The sequence below is a fragment of the Lucilia sericata genome, unplaced genomic scaffold, assembly GCF_015586225.1.
Source record: "Lucilia sericata isolate MDLA Ls3-8-SP2 unplaced genomic scaffold, ASM1558622v1 Contig000348F_arrow, whole genome shotgun sequence".
In the NCBI taxonomy this organism is placed as follows: domain Eukaryota; kingdom Metazoa; phylum Arthropoda; class Insecta; order Diptera; family Calliphoridae; genus Lucilia; species Lucilia sericata.
In genome coordinates this window covers 357,501-376,515 of record NW_023994368.1, presented here as the reverse complement: position 1 = coordinate 376,515, position 19,015 = coordinate 357,501, and the positions used below count along the sequence as shown (strand labels likewise).

Genomic DNA, 19,015 nt, shown 5'->3' with positions numbered 1-19,015 from the left:
GTTTTAATTGTTTACGTTCAAGTGCCGCTTGAGAATAAATAATAGATTAATTTACGATATCAAACAATTAAAAAAACATTTAAATAAAAATTGGAAACCTTTTGTATTATTTTAAGAGAAATTTGTTGAAATTTGACTAGACAGGAAACTGTTTTAAGACAATTTTTAATATCAATCTTTATAATGGAAATTTTCAATATTAATAATTTCTTTATATATCTTTATTTAATTTCAGATTAAACTATCTGCCATCTAAAGAAAAAAAAAACTCACATAAACACAAATCAAAATGCTGCAACTGCGACGAAAGAAGATAATTTCCCTGCCATTAGTCGCAATATTTTTCCTATTATGCACCATCAAATCCATAAACACAGAAGTCTATACCGCCTTGGCGGATATGGAAGAGCTATTAGAGACTGAATCTGTATTAATTAGTAATTTAGAGGGTTTTATTAAGGTAGAACAACAAAAGTTGGATTATTTAAAAACGTAAGTAAACTTTAATTTTTTAACTATTTTTTCCCTTAAAATTCAAACTAAACTTTTTTTTAAACAAATTATTAAATACATAATTAATTAAACTAATTAAAAATTACTAATGAAACCATTTGTCACATGTCATTTGCATATTGCATATTGTTTCAATTTCAAATTCGATAATAAATAAATTATGCAAATACTGCTACCGTGATGTATGGACCCCTCGTATATTGTGTTAAAAAAGCACTTAACATAATAATAGAAACGTTTTTTTTGTGTCAATTGAAATTATATTTTTATTAATATATCTTTAAGTTTAAATTATAATTGACTTGTTTTAAATATTTATTTATTTTTATTTAAAATTTAATGTTAATTTATTATTACTGCATACTTTTGAATAATGGAGGTGTTAATTATGATAAAAGTTTTAATTTATATGTTTTTAATCATCATCATAAATATTGCGAAAATGTGGAAGTGATACGGTACAGATAACATATTTCCCTTTATTTATTGTTATTGGCGACATCATTTATCGCGATATTTGTTAAATGCACTGAATATTAAATAGGGCATCTGCATAGTGTACTTTCTTCACATATGAAAACAAGAGAGAGAGAGAAACCACTTTGTCAATATCTGCTTTAAATCAATGTAAGACAAACATTGTCTCGGGGATCGAATAACCGCACGCTATTTAGCAAACACAGTCGAAAAAAACCTAGAAAAAATCTCTTTAGTTCGGGCGATTTTGCGAATCTTGAGGTTAGTGTGGGAAGCTTTCGGTATTTCCAACAGATTTGATTGTAACCCTTAATGACACCTTTAGATCATGGGAGAGGTTCGTTATATGTCTACGATGGGGCTGCAATAGTTCCAGACAGTAACTTTTGAAGTTTATATACCGATTATTTTTCGTCAAGAAGTTTCTGAAATCGTTGTTATTTGTTTTTCTTGGACCAACTCTCAAAGCATGACCCCTATGCGGAGCATTGTGTTGTAACTAAGACAATTGATTGTGGGAGGAAGGATAAGCGGGGTAGGGTTTGTGGACTTTTAATTTAAATACGTTTATATCAAATGTGATTGATCATACTTCAGCTGATAGTTTGTTCCACATACGAACAGGGAGGCTAAAAGAATGAATTTTCCCTTTAATGTGTTGTGCGGGGTCCATTGGGCAATCTACCACAAATGGTTGAGTTCTTGATAAGAGACGTGTGTTGCGTTTCAGAGGAACACATTGATTGTAATATCGATAGAACGGTGAAATACATCTCACTTAGCGGCGGAGATCTAGTAAATCAATAGAGTTAGATATCCTACTGTCACCAATAAGTACCTTCGCCTTATCTTGTATGCGATCGAATAGCTTCAAAATAGACTTCAAAGCTCCGTCCCAAACATGAGAGTTGCTTTCCATTTTCGTCGGTTATAAGAGTTGTAAATAGTGAGGAAATCAGATGGAGTGAAGTATGTCTTACACTGGAAAAATGTGTTTAGTCCCGCCAAGTCAAAATAGACTTCAAAGCTCCGTCCCAAAAATGAGAGTTGCTTTCCATTTTCGTTGGTTATAAGAGTTGTAAATAGTGAGGAGAACAGATGGAGTGAAGTATGTCTTACAATTGAAAAATGTGTTTAGTTCCGCCGCCTTCGCATTGTTTTTTCATACCCCGATCATAAAAAGTTTCTAATACCCCAATATTTACACCATCAATGAAAATAGATGGAACAACATGATCTGCCATAATTTTATCTTTTCGAAAAGAACAATGAGTCTTGCGGGCATTCAAATTGACCCTATTATCACGACCCTATTCAGATATTGTTATCAAGTCGAGTTCTTCAATTTTTACAAACTAACATGAATTCTTTCAAAAAGAGCATGATAAGAAACTTAATGGAGTTAAAGAAATATTTAGAAACGTGTGAGTACGTTCCCACATTAACTTAAAGTCCAAAATTACGACAAGTTATTTGAAATCTTAAAAAATGAAAATTATACCATCTTTAAAAAGTAGAGAATTCTGAAATGTAACTTTATTACTGAAGATATGTATGTCCGATTAAGTGCTGCATCGAGGAACGTAATAGTGAAAACTCATAAAGAGTTCACTAACGGCATTCCGGAGCATCGTAAGAAGTCAGTAATTGCCTCTTCAGTTGCCGTTTCAGCGTATCCTCTGCTATAGAGATTAAATAGCTCGATCGTTTTAGCAAAGTGTTACACTTGATCCAATGAATCATGTATATAAATTTTCACTTGCAAAGTGAACAGGCCACAGCGTTGTTAAGTCTTCATGAAGAGGTACTCTGGCCTCTTGATCAAGTCTTTCATGGAAAATTGATTTCAACTAACATTCCATTCAGAAGTTATTTGTAATGAGGACATTTAAAAAACGGACCTCAACCATGTTTTTACTTGGAGATAATGGAAATCGAATCGCGGAAAACTTTTATTTACCTGTGAGTCGCTGAAATTGATATCAGTTGTCCTTAATTCCGGACTATGTAAACAATGAAAGAACTACAGGAAAGTGTGTAGTTAATAATTAAAAGCCACAGCGAACAAATTCGAATCCTTTTGCAAATAGGTTGATAACATCACCTTAAGCTCTCAAAGGTAATAAAGAGAACTCGAGAAAAACGACTTCCTTAAACATTTGATAAAAGTAAAGTACGTACTTTAATAGTACTTATTCTCAAGACAACACATTAAAAACTAAATTTGATTATATGTATATCTATCCGTTATTACAAAATGCAACAAAATGCTCTTCATTATTAGATAATATTAAATTTTTCTACAAAACTAATACCTGTAGCAGGTAATAGTAATTAGGAGAGAAAAAATATATATGTACCTTTGTTAGTTTAATAACCATATGCAACACGTGCTATAGTTGATCGGATATCGGTTATGTACTTATAAACGTATACATATGCTGTTTTTTCTTCGATCCAAAACAGCTGTTGGGGTGACATCTACAATACAAACACATTTCACCAGCATACGCACAAGGATACTAATAAAAGGTACAAATAATTTCTTTCAGTTATGCAGGGTGTTTGTTCGAAAAAAAAGGATTCAATAATTATTGGGTTTCCGATGAATAAATATCTGCTTTGAGTGTCACCTTTAACAAAGAATTTAAAATGTTTTAAAAAGTATTAACAATATGCTTATGTTAAAACTACACACCAACACACTTACATGGTATGTAATACATACATACAATTCTAAATAAACACAAACATAGTATGCAACATTTTTGCAAATTATCTCAATTAACATTAGTCCACGTATACGTATGTATCAATCACAGATTATCCAGAATTTACATAACCGATCACTCGGTCACATAACCAAAAATAACTGTAAAAGACCACATACAGTTTTTACCACAAAACTTTGACAGTGTATGGTTTTAACATCAAATCAAATTAAATTACTTAAATATAAACACAAATCATTTACATTTTCAATGTTGTGCATTTTTTGCAAATAAACATAAAACTGTGTTAAAGTCGACAAACATTATAAATAAAATAATTTTTTTTAATGCACATGTCATCAAAAAATTTCCAAAGACCTAAAGAAAGACTGTAAATTTAAGGTATTTTCAGTTTTATTTCCTCTACTTGAGTCTTTTTTTTTTTTTTGTTTAGCTCCGTTGTCTTCTTTATATTGATGTCTGATGAGTTAGTTGTGTTTGAGTTGTTTGTTGTCTGATTGTATGTATTCTGAAACGTAACCACTAGCTGAGGAATAACATATGCCAACCAGGAGTAGTGCTATTGTCCGCTTTAGGGAAGTTATTTAAATACAAAAGTAGCAGCAACAACTATAAGAATTAACAAAAGAAGTATACCAACAACATGGCAAATAATTGTAATAAAACTGACACAACAATTAAGACTATTAACTGAAATAAATTTTCATGTAGGTGTGTTTATCTTTTTTTGTGTGAGTGCTCATTTGCAGAGCCTTAAAATGATGAGTTCTTTGACGACGCGTTCAAGTGTAATAAATACAAATTTACTGTGTATTGCGATAAACATTACCTTAAATCTATGTATCTGGAGGTATTGCTAGACATACGTGCCCTTGAATCCTATATTAATAGTATTTCTCTGAAATCGGATTCTAGAAAAAGTAACACCCCGATTCTAATCATTAGACGTATGTATTATATTCTTAGAATCAGATTACATATTATCAAAAGACAAGTAAGCTGCCGATCCACAGAGGGTAAAAGAAATATACACGCCTGGTACCAAATTGACACCTAACTGTTTATAATTTTTCAATACCACCCTTGTCAAAGTATATACATACGTACGACAACACTATGTAATGTTGACAACATTGCAACAATTCGTAGTCTAAATCTAAATTTTATACACATCCGTTGTCTAAATGTTAACAAACGCGGTAAGCTCACTATTGACAAACAATCCGTTGCCAATAGTTAGCTTACCACGTTTGTTAACATTTAGACAACGGATGTGTATAAAATTTAGATTTCGACGAATTGTTGGTATGTATATACTTTGACAACGGATATTATTGAAAAATTATAAACTCTTTGGTGTCAATTTGTTACCAGGCGTGTATATTTCATTTTCCCTCTGTGTACTTTCCCTTGAGGACGATGTGATTTAAGTCTACACTAACGGTTTAAAATTTGTTATAGTCAGGATGAGCTTGATCTCATAGTCTTATTTCAGGCTGAAATTTACGCTACCGACTCGGACTTCAGAAACATCTGAGATTAAAATATCGAGACTTCCATTTATTAACTTATACATACACAATTTTGCATCACTTAAGACTATCGCCTTGAACTTTATAAGGTCAAAATGTATTCTCAATTACATTCACTCCCTGTCCCAATTTAGATGACATTCTTTCCAATAGATTTAGGTTAGAGGACATAATGGCATACGGGGGAATAAATATGCAAATAAATGGCCAATTAATGGATCCTTAGATGAAACAATTTCGCTATAGGATATTCATATTCTCCTGGATGACAGAAACATCGGAACTCAAGTGGCCCATTATTACCAGAATATCCACAATATGATGGTTCTGTCTTGAATCTCTTGGCTCTTGAGAAATTCCTTAAGACTTCTTATAGGTACAAGCCTCTTTCATGATCTTTATCAATTCAAATTTAATAGAAGTACCGGATAGTTCTCTCGTTATTTGTTTCTTTTATAGGGAATTTTTTAAATTTATATATTTTCATAGAGAAATTTTAAAAATTTCTTAACTTAAAGAGAAGTTTCGTATATTTCAAAATTTTGTTTCTTTATAGACATTTTGGAAGAAATCTCTATTTTAAAGAAATTTATCGAAAAAGTCCCTTTTTTATTGAAAAATTTCGAAAATATCTCATGTTTTTAATAGAAAATTTTCGAAAATTACTTTATTTTGTAGAAAATTTTGAAAAACTCATCTCTTTTTTAAATATTTTTTTTTTCGAAAATTTAACTTCTTTATGAATTTTTTTTGTATGTTATAAAAAATTTAAAAAAAATATTTTTTTCAAGAAACATTTCTAAAGTTCTTTTTTTATAGAAAAATGTGACGAAAATTGTTCTTTAAAATTGTGTTGAAAATTTTCTTTTTTGTAGAAAATTTTCTAAAATTTCTCTTTTTTATAGAAAATTTTCGAAATTTTGTCTTTTTTAAAAGAACATTTTTTAAGATTTTTAATGTTCGGGTTTTGATTTCCATTTTTTCTAAAATGTTTCATTTTTTTATGAATTTTATGAAAAATAAGAAAAGATTTCATTACTTTAAAGAACTGCCAAAGTGTAGGTCTTTTTGATGCCAGTTTAATGATGTTAAATACAAATTTTTATAGTTATATGGCACGAGCCACAACACAACAAAACACCATCATCATATTAAACTTAATAATCATGCCAAAAAATAACAAAAAAAAAACATGCAACTCCAACAAAAACAAGAAAGAGGAAACAAATGAAGGCTGTTCCACACACACTCATCATAATAAGACGAATAAGTAAAAGATGGTGATGGAAAAGTAAAGGACCAACAAAAACAACATTTGATATGAATGTATAGCAACCGACAAAAAGACAATAGTTTTGAAACAGCTGACAGCTGTTTGGATCCTGTCTTTATTGGAAACAACAAAAACAATAACAGCAGCCACCACAATACAAATACACACTCATTCAGTCTCTCCTATCCTTATCGCCTTGATATATATACATATGCGTGCTCTCTACAACTGGAAGGTACAAATGATCCTTAAATATCATTTCGATTTTTCTTCGTTGTTGTTTTATTATTATGATCATAATTTTAAAGATTTTAATTAAATTTTTTTTTATTTTATATTTTTGTTTGATACTCGTATTTTGGTTCCTACCACATCCGTTTTTCATTGTGATTGTATAGAGTGTGTGGTAGTTGTTATTAAGTTTTATATTTTTTTATTTCTGTTGTAGTTTTTGTTGTTGTTTCAATATCAAGTTGTTTAATCATGTGTGAGTAGTATGTGTTATTGTATCTATATACATACATATATCCTGTTTCCTTTAATTTTTCTGGCAGGGGAAATTAAATTCATTATTTCTTGTATACCAGCTTATATGTATGTATACATATTTGGAAACAATGTGCATATGTTTTTATTATAGTATGTACTTATGTACATAAATATCTACTGCTAATGGAAAATATTTACCTTGTTCTGGTTTGTATAAACAAAAAATATTATTATGCAAAATGATAAGAACTTGTTCTTATTGTTTGTCCATAATATTAAAGATAAATAAAGGAATTTCGTATCCTTGAACACCTTTAAAAACAAAACATTATTTTTTGTTTTTGCTCATATGTATGTATGTACGTTGATTTGAACCAGTAACTATAATTCTTAATTCTTAAATTTTTGAATTCTAAATCTAATTAACAAAGTCTTACTTTCGTTAAAGTTTACTTAACCCTTTCCATCAGTGCTACTAATAAGTCCCACAACTTGATATTTCTCATCAAGATTTACAATTTTTTATTCCCCTATAGAATTACAGAAAACTAAAGTTCGATATTAACCTCAGAAAAATATTTATTTTACAGATAAAAAACTAAAGTTCGACGCTTTTAGACTTATAGTTATTTTCAGATTTTTCATTAAACTATACCTTTCCATTCTAAACTTCATAATTATGATAAGCTTATTATAGCCAACCACAAATCGATATTAAAAAATCTGGCTCCGTTACAATCTTCCGCAGAGAAAACACCATAAACATGAAAAATTTCAGCTATATGTATCACTAGCGTACCCTGGTTGCAACCCCTAATCGAAATTATATACAAATTATGATAAAGTGAAATATTCAATAAGTACCATTTGAAGCACGATATTTGTTGTTCCAAAAAGCCCCCTCTTATAAATTCTAATTCTGCTAATTTTGTGATGGTCGGACCCCAACCCCATACAAGATCCCCTTAAGAAAAAATATATTAATAGAAACAAGCAAATATTACATCTACATATTATGTTTTGTTTCAGTTCTAATTCAATTCTATTTCAGTTTTAGTTCAGTTCTAGTTCAGTTCTAGTTCAGTTCTAGTTCAGTTCTAGTTCAGTTCTAGTTCAGTTCTAGTTCAGTTCTAGTTCAGTTCTAGTTCAGTTCTAGTTCAGATCTAGTTCAGTTCTAGTTCAGTTCTAGTTCAGTTCTAGTTCAGTTCTAGTTCAGTTCTAGTTCAGTTCTAGTTCAGTTCTAGTTCAGTTCTAGTTCAGTTCTAGTTCAGTTCTAGTTCAGTTCTAGTTCAGTTCTAGTTCAGTTCTAGTTCAGTTTTAGTTCAGTTCTAGTTCAGTTCTAGTTCAGTTCTAGTTTAGTTCTAGTTCAGTTCTAGTTCAGTTCTAGTGCAGTTCTAGTTTAATTCTAGTTTAGTTCTAGTTCAGTTCTAGTTCAGTTCTAGTTCAGTTCTATTTCAGTTCTAGTTCAGTTCTAGTTTTGTTCTAGTTCAGTTCTAGTTCACTTCTTCTTCAGTTCTAGTTCAGTTCTAGTTAAAAAAATTGTATAGGACCCTACCTATAGAAATTTTTAATTGACCCTACCATCCATATAAGGTCAGAGATTAAAACAGTCTTAAAGGTGCCTATATAGCTATAAAATTCGATATGAAAAATTTTTATAGAGATTGAAAGCTGAAAAGTTTTTTAAGGATCGGCCCCTAGTGGACTCAACCCCACACAAAAAGTTCCTTGTAGGGCTTTAAAAATATTAGTAGATTAATAAAATTCGAATTATACAAGTTTTATAGACATTTAAATATCTGGCAATTGGCCTATATTGGATCGAAAACCTCGTTTAAGCCCATCTTCAGACTTAAGCGCTCGTAACTTGTTTAAAAATCATGTATAGTGGTGAAATTCGACATAAAACAGGATTAATTTTAAAACATTAACTTTCCTTATAAATTCTTTAGAGCTTGGTCCATGACCCACACCGGCATTCAGGGCCGTGTTACGAAAATCGCCATAATGTGATTATTGTTAAAATTCAGCATAAAACTAATAAATGTATAAATCGTGGAAGTACATGCTTTAATGTTGGGCATACAAGATTCGTTAATGCCGAATATAACACTTCTTTATGGCACTCTTTTTTTCACTTGAAATAGCAAAAATTTTATTTTAAGAAAGTTGTGAAAAGAGCTCGGGGATCAGACCTTAATCCACTTTAATTATGAAAACTTCAAATAACTTCCTCTCATTCCGTTTGTAATAAATCGAAAAGTTGGACTTAGACACACAAAAGTATACATATATACAGACTATGTATGTATATAATCTGGGTACTTACTAGATTCTAAGACGATCAGGTCATGTGTCTCCTTTTGTCTGTGGAATGCACGAAAGGAAAGAACTATTTTCTATTGATAATAAAAATGGACAATATCGGCTCACGATATCATTTATCCCCCATGCAAGTGACCCCTAGATTTGCATTTTGCACTCAAAAATGATATTGTTATGGCGAACATCTGTCATATTTAAGTCGATGTTCACCTATATAAGAATCCCTTCAGGAAATGGCTTTAACCTCAGTAACATATTTTCAAATTTTGGTAATGAGTATTGTAGGTAATGTAGTTATTTCACACATAACTTGGTAATGAGTGGTCTTTGTTAATATAATTATTTAATTTTTTTTGGATAGGATTTGTAGCCAAATGTAAAGAGCGTATATCTTATAAGGAATTAGTTAATGATTTTAAACCTAGTCGATGTTAGATGATTTTTGAAGAAATATTGATTTGTACCTTTGTGTAAAAACTATTCCAAATAGCACGATAAAACAACTTATTAATGGACCATTTGGTAATAGAATAGACTAATAAACACAGAAAATAACTGTAAAGCCGGTTTTAAATCCGGAAAAGTCGGGTAAGCTTATTTGTAACCATTTTTTGGTCATCGTCAAACAAAAATAAGTAGTTATTCACCCAAAAAGAAAGTACTTACACTTTGCTCCAATATTACTTGCCTACCTAACGGGTAAGTAAAGATTTTTGTGGGACGTTTATAAGTGGCTTAACTATATAGATCGATATAGCGAAGAAAGTTTTGTAAGAACAAAATCATTCTACTCCCTTTCATGAGGATCGTGAGTTTTTCTTCTAGTCGGTGACTCTAATTTCAAAATTATATTTGATTAATTCAATGGGAAAGAGAAGCTTCAGCTATATATGGATGTATTATGTGAACTATTTAGGAAGCTGTTTGATTTATTTCCCCTAACACACCTTTTTGAAAGATTTATCACTAAAAATTTTTCAGTAATCAAATTACACACCCACATTTTCAAAGTGATTTAATTTAAAGCAAAACTAAAAAACTAAATCAAATTTAAAATTGAAATAGGATATTCCAGGGAAAGAAATTTACAAAATAATAAAAGGACAATATTATCAATAAAAATATATGTAAATTTAAAGGGATTTTTATAAATTTTTTTTATAGTCAGCAAAAATACTAACAAGGTGTCAAGAATCAATAGAAATACATATGTGGGGGGTCAGTTAGGTTTATGCCTAAAAACCATTTTTATATTTTTATTACTAAAAAGGGGTGGTTGGTGTTTTGTTTGAATGAAAAAAAGTAACGGTCGTTTTATAAAATCCTAATGATACGAGTTAAAAAGGAGAAATATTATTATTTGTCAGTTGTTTAAATAACTATATGCAGGGTTTTTATATACAACAAAATAAGTATTTATCGGTATATGGAATTATTTTCTGAAAAATAAGTTAATAAAAGCCGGCTGCGTTTGCGTTTTTCTACAAAACATATAAAATAATAATAATTCAAAAAATTTCAACCCTCATTTCTTGGCGTTAGCGAGTATAACACGAGTCAACGACTTAACAGTGTTTGGAAATAAAATGAGTTGTTTGTAGAACGAGTAAGTAGAATATTTTGGTGTTTTTTTCAGTCTATCTATAAGGAGCAGATGTTTCCTAAAGCGGAACGCGCCAACCTTATTACACGTGTATTTATATTATATATGTTTTGTTGTGTGTGCGTGTATGTATGGATTGTAAAGAATTGAAAGTTGCATGTTGTACTACTACTGGTGGTATCTTGACATACAATATAAACTCTAAGGGGGAAGAAAAATTTATTTGAGCTGAGCTCTAAGGCTGATGACGATCGATATACATGGTTGGATATTTAACGTATTTTTTGTTTTTGTTTATTTGTCAGTCAGTCAGTCCGTCTGTGACTGTGTTTTGTTTGAGTTAAATTTTGTTGGCTGAGTTTCGAAGTGAATTACTTTCAACAACTGCAGTTAGTACATTAGTCTTGAAAAATAATTCGGAGAGTGAACACGTTTCGGTTTGAAAAGAAAAATATAAAACTATTTTATAATTTGTTAAAGAAATTTTAGAAAAACAAAAGAAAATATTCATGTTTTTTTTTAAAGTGCTAAAGTGGAAACATTAAATTAAAATCCAAAAAGAAAAACATAACAAGCAAAATGTCTAAACATAATTATACAAATCCGGCTTTTTGCCAGAACAGTGAATTTTATCCCGTGCCCTCGGCCAACAAAGAAAATGTGGAATCAATTTATAATCGTAGCTTACAAATGAATTTTAATTCGAATACAACGCGTTATGATCCGCGCGAAGGTCCATTGCGTATGCAACGAAGCATGTCCACGCGTTCGGTGGCCATTAAAAAGTCTATGGTCGATACATCACCAGCTGTACATCAGCCACAACAACAACAACAACACCAACGTATGCAGCACCATCAACTGCAGGAAAAACAACAATTGCAGTTTGTGCAGCAACAACCAGCGCGTCCTATTAAGCCTCAAACTTCTAATCGTTTGAATGAGTCATTTGAAACTAGATCAGGTTCTGGCCGTTATGCTTTAGTGCCTGTAGAAGAGTTGCCTCAAAATCAAAATAATCGTTATGCCATTGTGCCCGGTCCACCTTTAACGAATATAAATAATCCTTCCTCACCCTCTCCCTTAGTGGTTAGCAGACGTTATGCCAAATCTCAAGATGATTTAGATCGTTATTCTTCACAAGTACAATTGGAACAGGAAGAGCCGCATTCTTTTCATGAAGATCCCTCAGCAGCTCCTTATGCCAGTTTGCCACCCATATTAGATCAACCACAGCTACAACCTAAACGCAAAATATCCCTGCAAAATCGTCAATCTTCGGTGCAAAACTTACAGCAGCAACCCCCCAAAATAAAACATGCCTTTTCCAGTGATTTTGGCAGCAAAACTTTCTTAGTGGTAGATAAAAACTCCAATCAAAGATATCAAATGGTGCCCACCGCTGAGGATGAGGAATTGGTAGATGATAATCATGAGATAATACAAATGCATAATGGTAAAGCCCATCGTTATGCCATGATACCAGCCGAGGATGAAGAGGATTATGAACAACATCGAGAGGAAGAAGAGGAGGAAACTTGTTTAAGTAACACCGATCTAAATCGTAGTGAAAACTTTTTACCTCGAGGCTATGAGCATACCCGTACACCCATGCGCACCTCTACGCCCCAAAAAGGAGCCTCCATGGCTAATTTATGCTCTTATCCCAATACCCCACTCAAAAATCCCCAAGCCACTAAAATGCTACACGAGTTACTCTCTACCCCTCCACGCAAAACTCCCGTTAAACCCACAACCCGTTCTCAGCACAATACCCCGCGGCAAATGTATGCTTCTCAAAGAGATTTAAGAATGCATTACGCTCAACAAAACTATCACATACAAAATGGCACCCAATCAGCTCCACCTCCTCCACCACCCATAATGCCACGTAAGAATTCACAACTTTCACCACAAAGACTGCACTACGAGACGGTTAAACCGTTAACAAATGATCGTACTATGGCTGTTATACAACCTAGACTGGCGGGTTCTCGCATACATCCTCAATTGGAAGAAGAGGAGGAGGAAGATTGCAGCAGTATACAGCAGAAGTCACCCAATAATAATTCATATCCTCAGAAAATTGCCAATGCTACTATAACATTGGCTATTGTTTCGTTAATGCTAGTATTGGGAAGTTCTATGAATTCGGCCCTAATTGTTTATATGATTGCTCATGTAAGTACTTTTTTTGTTTGGGGGATTTCTATAAAAGCAAGAGGCAACAAAAGGAAGATGTTTTAGGGGAATTTTTCTCATTAAGCTATTGGTTCTTGGGGGATAAATAACAGTCTTGTTGTAACGCTTAATATATATGTATATGTGATAAATTAACCAGATTTAAAAAACAATTAATATAAAAGTACTTTTTTATGACATTTTTTAGGTTCCTTAAGATTAAGGGCCTTCCTTATTTGTAAGCATTTGTCATAGGTGTATGAAAAAATTCAAATTTATTCTATAAACCTTTGATAAACGTTTATGAGCAAGACCTTTAGTTTTTATAATTTATGGGTTTCTTCTTATTTAGAACAAAAAAGTACACAGCTTATTAATACTATAGCTAGTAAAGTACTTTTTTCGTGGTACATTTCAAAAAAAAAAAAAAAAAAAAAAAAAAAACATCTGGGATGTACAATAACTATATTATTTTTCAGTATACACAGCTTTTTTACCAAAAGATTTTGTAAAAGTACAGTCATACATACAAAAGAAAAATAGTACTTTTTTGTAAAAAAGTACTATTTTATAAAATTTTAACAAAAAGCGTAAAATTTTTTGTGGTAATAGTGCCCTTATTCAAACATCTTTAAATCAGAACTTTTTAAAGTCCATATTTGAATCCTTATTCAAAACATTTGCCACATTTTTCAACATATAAAGTACTACTGTAAAAGTACTTTTTTTAAATTTTAGCATAAATAACAAAATAACACTTTTTAGAAATGTTAGTAGTTTCTTAAAGAGCACTTTTTGTGGTACTTTTTCCAGATTATCAAATAGTTATGGACTCTATTAAAATTTACTTAAGAGTACAAATCATGGTACTTTTCTTTCGTATTTTTCTAAAAAAAAAAGTACTTTTTAGATGTTTTTTTAATAAAACGAATATTGAGGGTGTAAAATTAAAGTACTTTTGAAAAAGTACTTTATTTAATTTTAGTATTAATAACAAAATAACACTTTTTTGAAATGTTAGTAGTTTCTTGAAAAGTACTTTTTTGTGGTACTTTTTACAGATTATCAAATAGTTATGGACTCTATTAAAATTTACTAAAGAGTGCAAATCATGGTACTTTTCTTTCATATTTTTCTAAAAAAAGTACTTTTTAGATGTTTTTTTTTTAATAAAACGAATGTTGAGGGTGTAAAATTAAAGTACTTTTGTAAAAGTACTTTTTTAATTTTAGCATAAATAACAAAATAACACTTTTTAGAAATGTTAGTAGTTTTTTAAAAAGTACTTTTTTGTGGTACTTTTTCCACATTATCAAATATTTATGGATTCTTTTAAAATGTACTAAAGAGTACAAATCATGGTACTTTTCATTCGTATTTTTCTAAAAAAAAAGTACTTTTTAGATGTTTTGTAATAAAATTAATGTTGAGGGTGTAAAATTAAAGTACTTTTGATAAAGTACTTTTTTAATTTTACCATAAATAACAAAATAACACTTTTTAGAAATTTTAGTAGTTTCTTAAAAAGTACTTTTTTGTGGTACTTTTTCCAGATTATCAAATAGTTATGGACTCTATTAAAATTTACTAAAGAGTACAAATCATGGTACTTTTCTTTCATATTTTTCTAAAAAAAAGTACTTTTTAGATGTTTTTTTTTTTAATAAAACGAATGTTGAGGGTGTAAAATTAAAGTACTTTTGAAAAAGTACTTTTTTTAATTTTAGCATAAAAAACAAAATAATACTTTTTAGAAATGTTAGTAGTTTCTTAAAAAGTACTTTTTTGTGGTACTTTTCCAGATTATCAAATAGTTATAGACTCTTTTAAAATTTTCTAAAGAGTACAAATCATGGTACTTTTCTTTCATATTTTTCTAAAAAAGTACTTTTTAGATGTTTTTTTTAATAATACGAATGTTGAGGATGTAAAATTCAAGTAAAAGAGTAAAGTTCTTCTCTAGAAAGTCCTTTGTTGCCTAAAGCTTTTAATGTAATCCACCATTTTTTTTTAACAACTAACATCTAAACTAATTAATTTCTTCTCCAACTTTTAGATGGGAAAATCCTTTTATCTGCAATTCAGTTTAGTAGCTGCCATCAGTGGTGTTGGTTTAGGTTTCTTAGGTTTTCGTTCGCGACATTGCGAATGGTTACCCAATCGTAGCTATACTTCGGGTTATATATTGGTAACCATGTTCTGCTTGCTCAAGTGTTGTGGTCTTTTAGTAATACTAGTGTTGGATCCGTATCCTGGTTTACCTTTACATGATGTTACCACTGGCATTATTTTAGGTCTATCCACTTTCACCATGTTCTTCATTGGTCTGGGGGTAATTGGTACCCTGTGGTGTTATCGTCCACCACCAGATAATCGTGTTGATGTGGTGTAAATTTAGTTTCATAAATAATTTTAATATATAATTTATTTTAATAATTTTTTTTGTTTTGTTTAATTTCGTTTTTTTCTTCTTATTATTTTTTTAGTAATTTAATAACATGTCATGACGGCTAAAATACCAAAAAACAAATCTTATAATAATTATATTTTAAGTAACTCTCCGAATAATTTCGTTTTCAAAGACTGTATATATAAGAAAAAAACTAAGAAACTAATTAGTTGTTAAATATTTAATAATTTAAATTATTGTTTTATGTGTGTGTATGTAGTAATATGTATGGTGCAGTTATTGGTTGTATTAAAAATGATTAATTAATAATAATTAATATTTTTTTTTTATTTTAGTTTAATTATACTTTTAAATTTAGTTATAATTTAGTGATTTAAACATGTTGTATTATATATATTTATAAATATAAATAAAAAAGTTGTATATCTTTAATTTAAAAAGTTTTTTTTTCTGAAATTTTTGTCATGATAATCATATTTTCTACGGATACATAATGATAATAGTGTAGATTTTGGAAAAGTTTTTAAATTCCTGAAATTTTATTAAAATGTTTCTATAAATAGAAAATGGATTAATCATTATTGAGTAAACATTATTGAAATAAAATTGAAAATTTATCTGAAATTTTTAGATAATTAAAAAGTTTATCCGAAAATGTTCAATAATTGGATCTGTATCCAAAAGTCTTTGTGTTCAAATCCCTCAAAATCTTTGGGTTCACTCGGAATACATATATACCAGCATACTACTTAACATCGGTCTTGTTCCTCCTGAAAATGCTAGTCGACCTCCTCTCTTTCAGGTAGCTGTATAAAATATTTATGGTTCTAGCCATCAATTGGCGTCTACCCGTTTTTTATTCAGACCTGGCATTTGTCGGGTTAGCTTCCTGGAGCTCTGTTATTGCTGATTTTTCTTGTATGGCCTATAATCCATATGATGTAAAGACTACCTCTTGAAAAGTATTCAGTTAAGGCTCTCTTACAGTCGCATCCGGTCTTAGATTTGAACTTTTCATCTGATATAGTCTTAACTGTCTTCTAGCTGTCGGTAAATATGTTAACCTCTTCCGCTTGACTATGATATTCTATCTGAGATCAGTGCCTTAATGTTTCCGACAAATTCTGTTTCTGGTATGCGATCAGGTACATCCGATGTTTGTGTACAGGTTTACAATTTGTTTAGTATACACTGTCGCGAATATCGAAGTGCTTTACGTGAGCATCTGGCGTGTAGCCCTATCTCACGGTAGTCTTTCTCATCCACAGGGTGAGCTAAAATATAACGACTCACCAGCGCCACTTTGTGTATCTTACACGCAGTTGGCAATTTACGTATATGGATGCCGGTCCATTATATGCGCACTTTGCTCAAGTACTCGAGCTATCTAATCTCTGCCATAGTAGTCCCATTGAGGAAGAACAGGTGTCATGAGCAAGCTCTAACTTCGACAAAGGAAAAAACCTTATATGTCCTTCAACCACACTACTAAGACAAGCCTTATTTCAGTGGCCACAAAGACCCACTGTGATAAGTTGAGCATGTTTTAAAGTAAACTCTAACACACTCAACCATGAAGGAAAATCGCCGATAAATTAAAGAAAGGGCAGTGACGATCTTGCATCACAACTCCGTCCTGCCAAAACATTATTCAGCACATCATAAACCACCAAATCACTTCATCCGTCAAATCCATCAATTACTCCAACCGCTCTATCGAATCAGAGTACACATCAGAAAGCACCAGAAAAACTTCACTTCGTATACCAAATCTTTGCATTATCAGCTCAAATCCAACATTTTATTAATCAACAGTCATGCTCTGTAGTTTGTACCGTTCCTAGCATCTAGGGACGATAAGAGAAATTCATCATGAAAATTATATTTCACTGTGTATCAGTCTTTTAACCAAGCACCCCCTTCCTGCGATTTAGGTTTCAACCACAGCCACTACGTGCCCAAAAGTCCTGTGGGCAACTGGCCACCCGTAGTACCCGATTATGTGGTGCTCTGGTTAGACCTCTTTTCAATTCATGCAAGGACTAGGCCAGGCAGTGAATTGTAAACAACAGTTTATAGTCCCGGCAGACTAGAGGTATTGGTAACACCTCTTTTCCCCCGGATTGCAATACACCAAGATGAGGTCTATCATCAAGGAAACATGCCCGGGGGGAAGTATACACTGTCAATTTGACTAAAGATTTGTTGGGCCGAAATGTCGTCTCATATCTTATATACATACACATGTTTTAATTGAAGAAGTATCAAGCAACGCTTCCAGAGTCTTTATTGACGTAGTGCCCATGATACCTAGTGCCCTATTTATGCCCTAGCATGTATACTGAACTCTGGTTTTATATTACAATTTGGTCCACTAATGTTAACATTTATCACTCTCTTTAGCCTCGTGTTCAGGGCCTCCCTTTCCCCTTAAAATTATAACGACGTCGTCTGCATAGCAGACAGATCTAAGTACATTCATGATTACGGTCCTTTGTAGGCTTTTAATTGTGATTACTCAGATTAAAAGGGACAAAATGGAATTATGCATTACACCAAATTACTTGTTTAGAGCGGTCGAAAAGACTTTGGACTCAAGCGAGAAGTTTGAATGTTAATCTGGCGAAGACTGAAAATTTCCCACTACATTTTATAAAAAAAATGTTCTATAAAAAGAGGTCAATCGTTGATTTCTTAACTTTGTTTAAATGTGTAATAATTAAAAGTCCAATATTAATAAATTAATTAAAATTTTTTAAATAATTTTTAATGAGCAAAAATATTTATTATCTCTTTTTATATATCTTTTATTTCTAGTAAAATGCTTGAATACCAAAGAGAACACGCTGAAGCAGCTGTCGATATTTCAAATTATGTTTCAAATCCCATTAATGCCTATTTACTTACAAAACGTCTAACCACAGATTGGAAACAAGTGGAAAATCTTATGGCCCACGATGTGGGTGGAGGTAAAGTTTAATGATAATTTGATATTTAAAATTCAAAAATTAATTTGAAAATATTTATTCGTTGTAGATTTTCTTAGCAATATAACTAATTACCGCAACATTTTGAAATTCCCCTCTGATGAGGATTTGAATGGTGCGGCGGTGGCCTTAATGCGCCTACAAGATACTTACAATTTAGATACGTCAAGTTTGGCTAGAGGAGAACTTAACGGCATACAATACAGGTAAGTGAAATAATCCATAAATGAATTTAATTTAAATTTTCTAATTTTATAAAGGGTTTAGTTGTATTAAACCCCCTTTTTTTAACTCAACTTTCATTAATATATTTACCCCTTTTCCCTTTTTGTTGCTGAATTTTAGTACTGAAATGTCATCAGATGATTGCTTCGAATTGGGACGTCAGTCATATGTCAATCATGATTATTATCATACTGTTTTATGGATGAATGAAGCCATGACTAGAATGTTAGATGAACCCAGAAATCGTACATTAGCCTTTACAAAAGCT

The 19,015-nt window shown here is 31.2% G+C and overlaps 2 protein-coding genes across 2 annotated transcripts in view; both read left to right on the top strand.

Annotated features, from left to right (window-relative positions):
* The first annotated feature begins 223 nt into the window (after positions 1-223).
* LOC119603946 (prolyl 4-hydroxylase subunit alpha-1) overlaps positions 224-19,015 on the top strand; it is a 32,939-nt gene continuing 14,147 nt past the window's right edge. Inside the window, exons 1-4 of the mRNA XM_037956247.1 lie at positions 224-492; positions 18,353-18,504; positions 18,572-18,728; positions 18,868-19,015. The exon at positions 18,868-19,015 is cut by the window's right edge and continues 40 nt beyond it. Of these exons, the coding sequence (XP_037812175.1) occupies positions 290-492; positions 18,353-18,504; positions 18,572-18,728; positions 18,868-19,015 (660 nt within the window). The 5' untranslated portion in view covers positions 224-289. The remainder of the gene's footprint in view (positions 493-18,352; positions 18,505-18,571; positions 18,729-18,867) is intronic.
* Positions 11,524-15,517, top strand: LOC119603945. Its single transcript, XM_037956246.1, has 2 exons — positions 11,524-13,125; positions 15,182-15,517. The coding sequence occupies exons 1-2, from the start codon at positions 11,524-11,526 to the stop codon at positions 15,515-15,517; spliced, it is 1,938 nt and encodes a 645-aa protein (XP_037812174.1).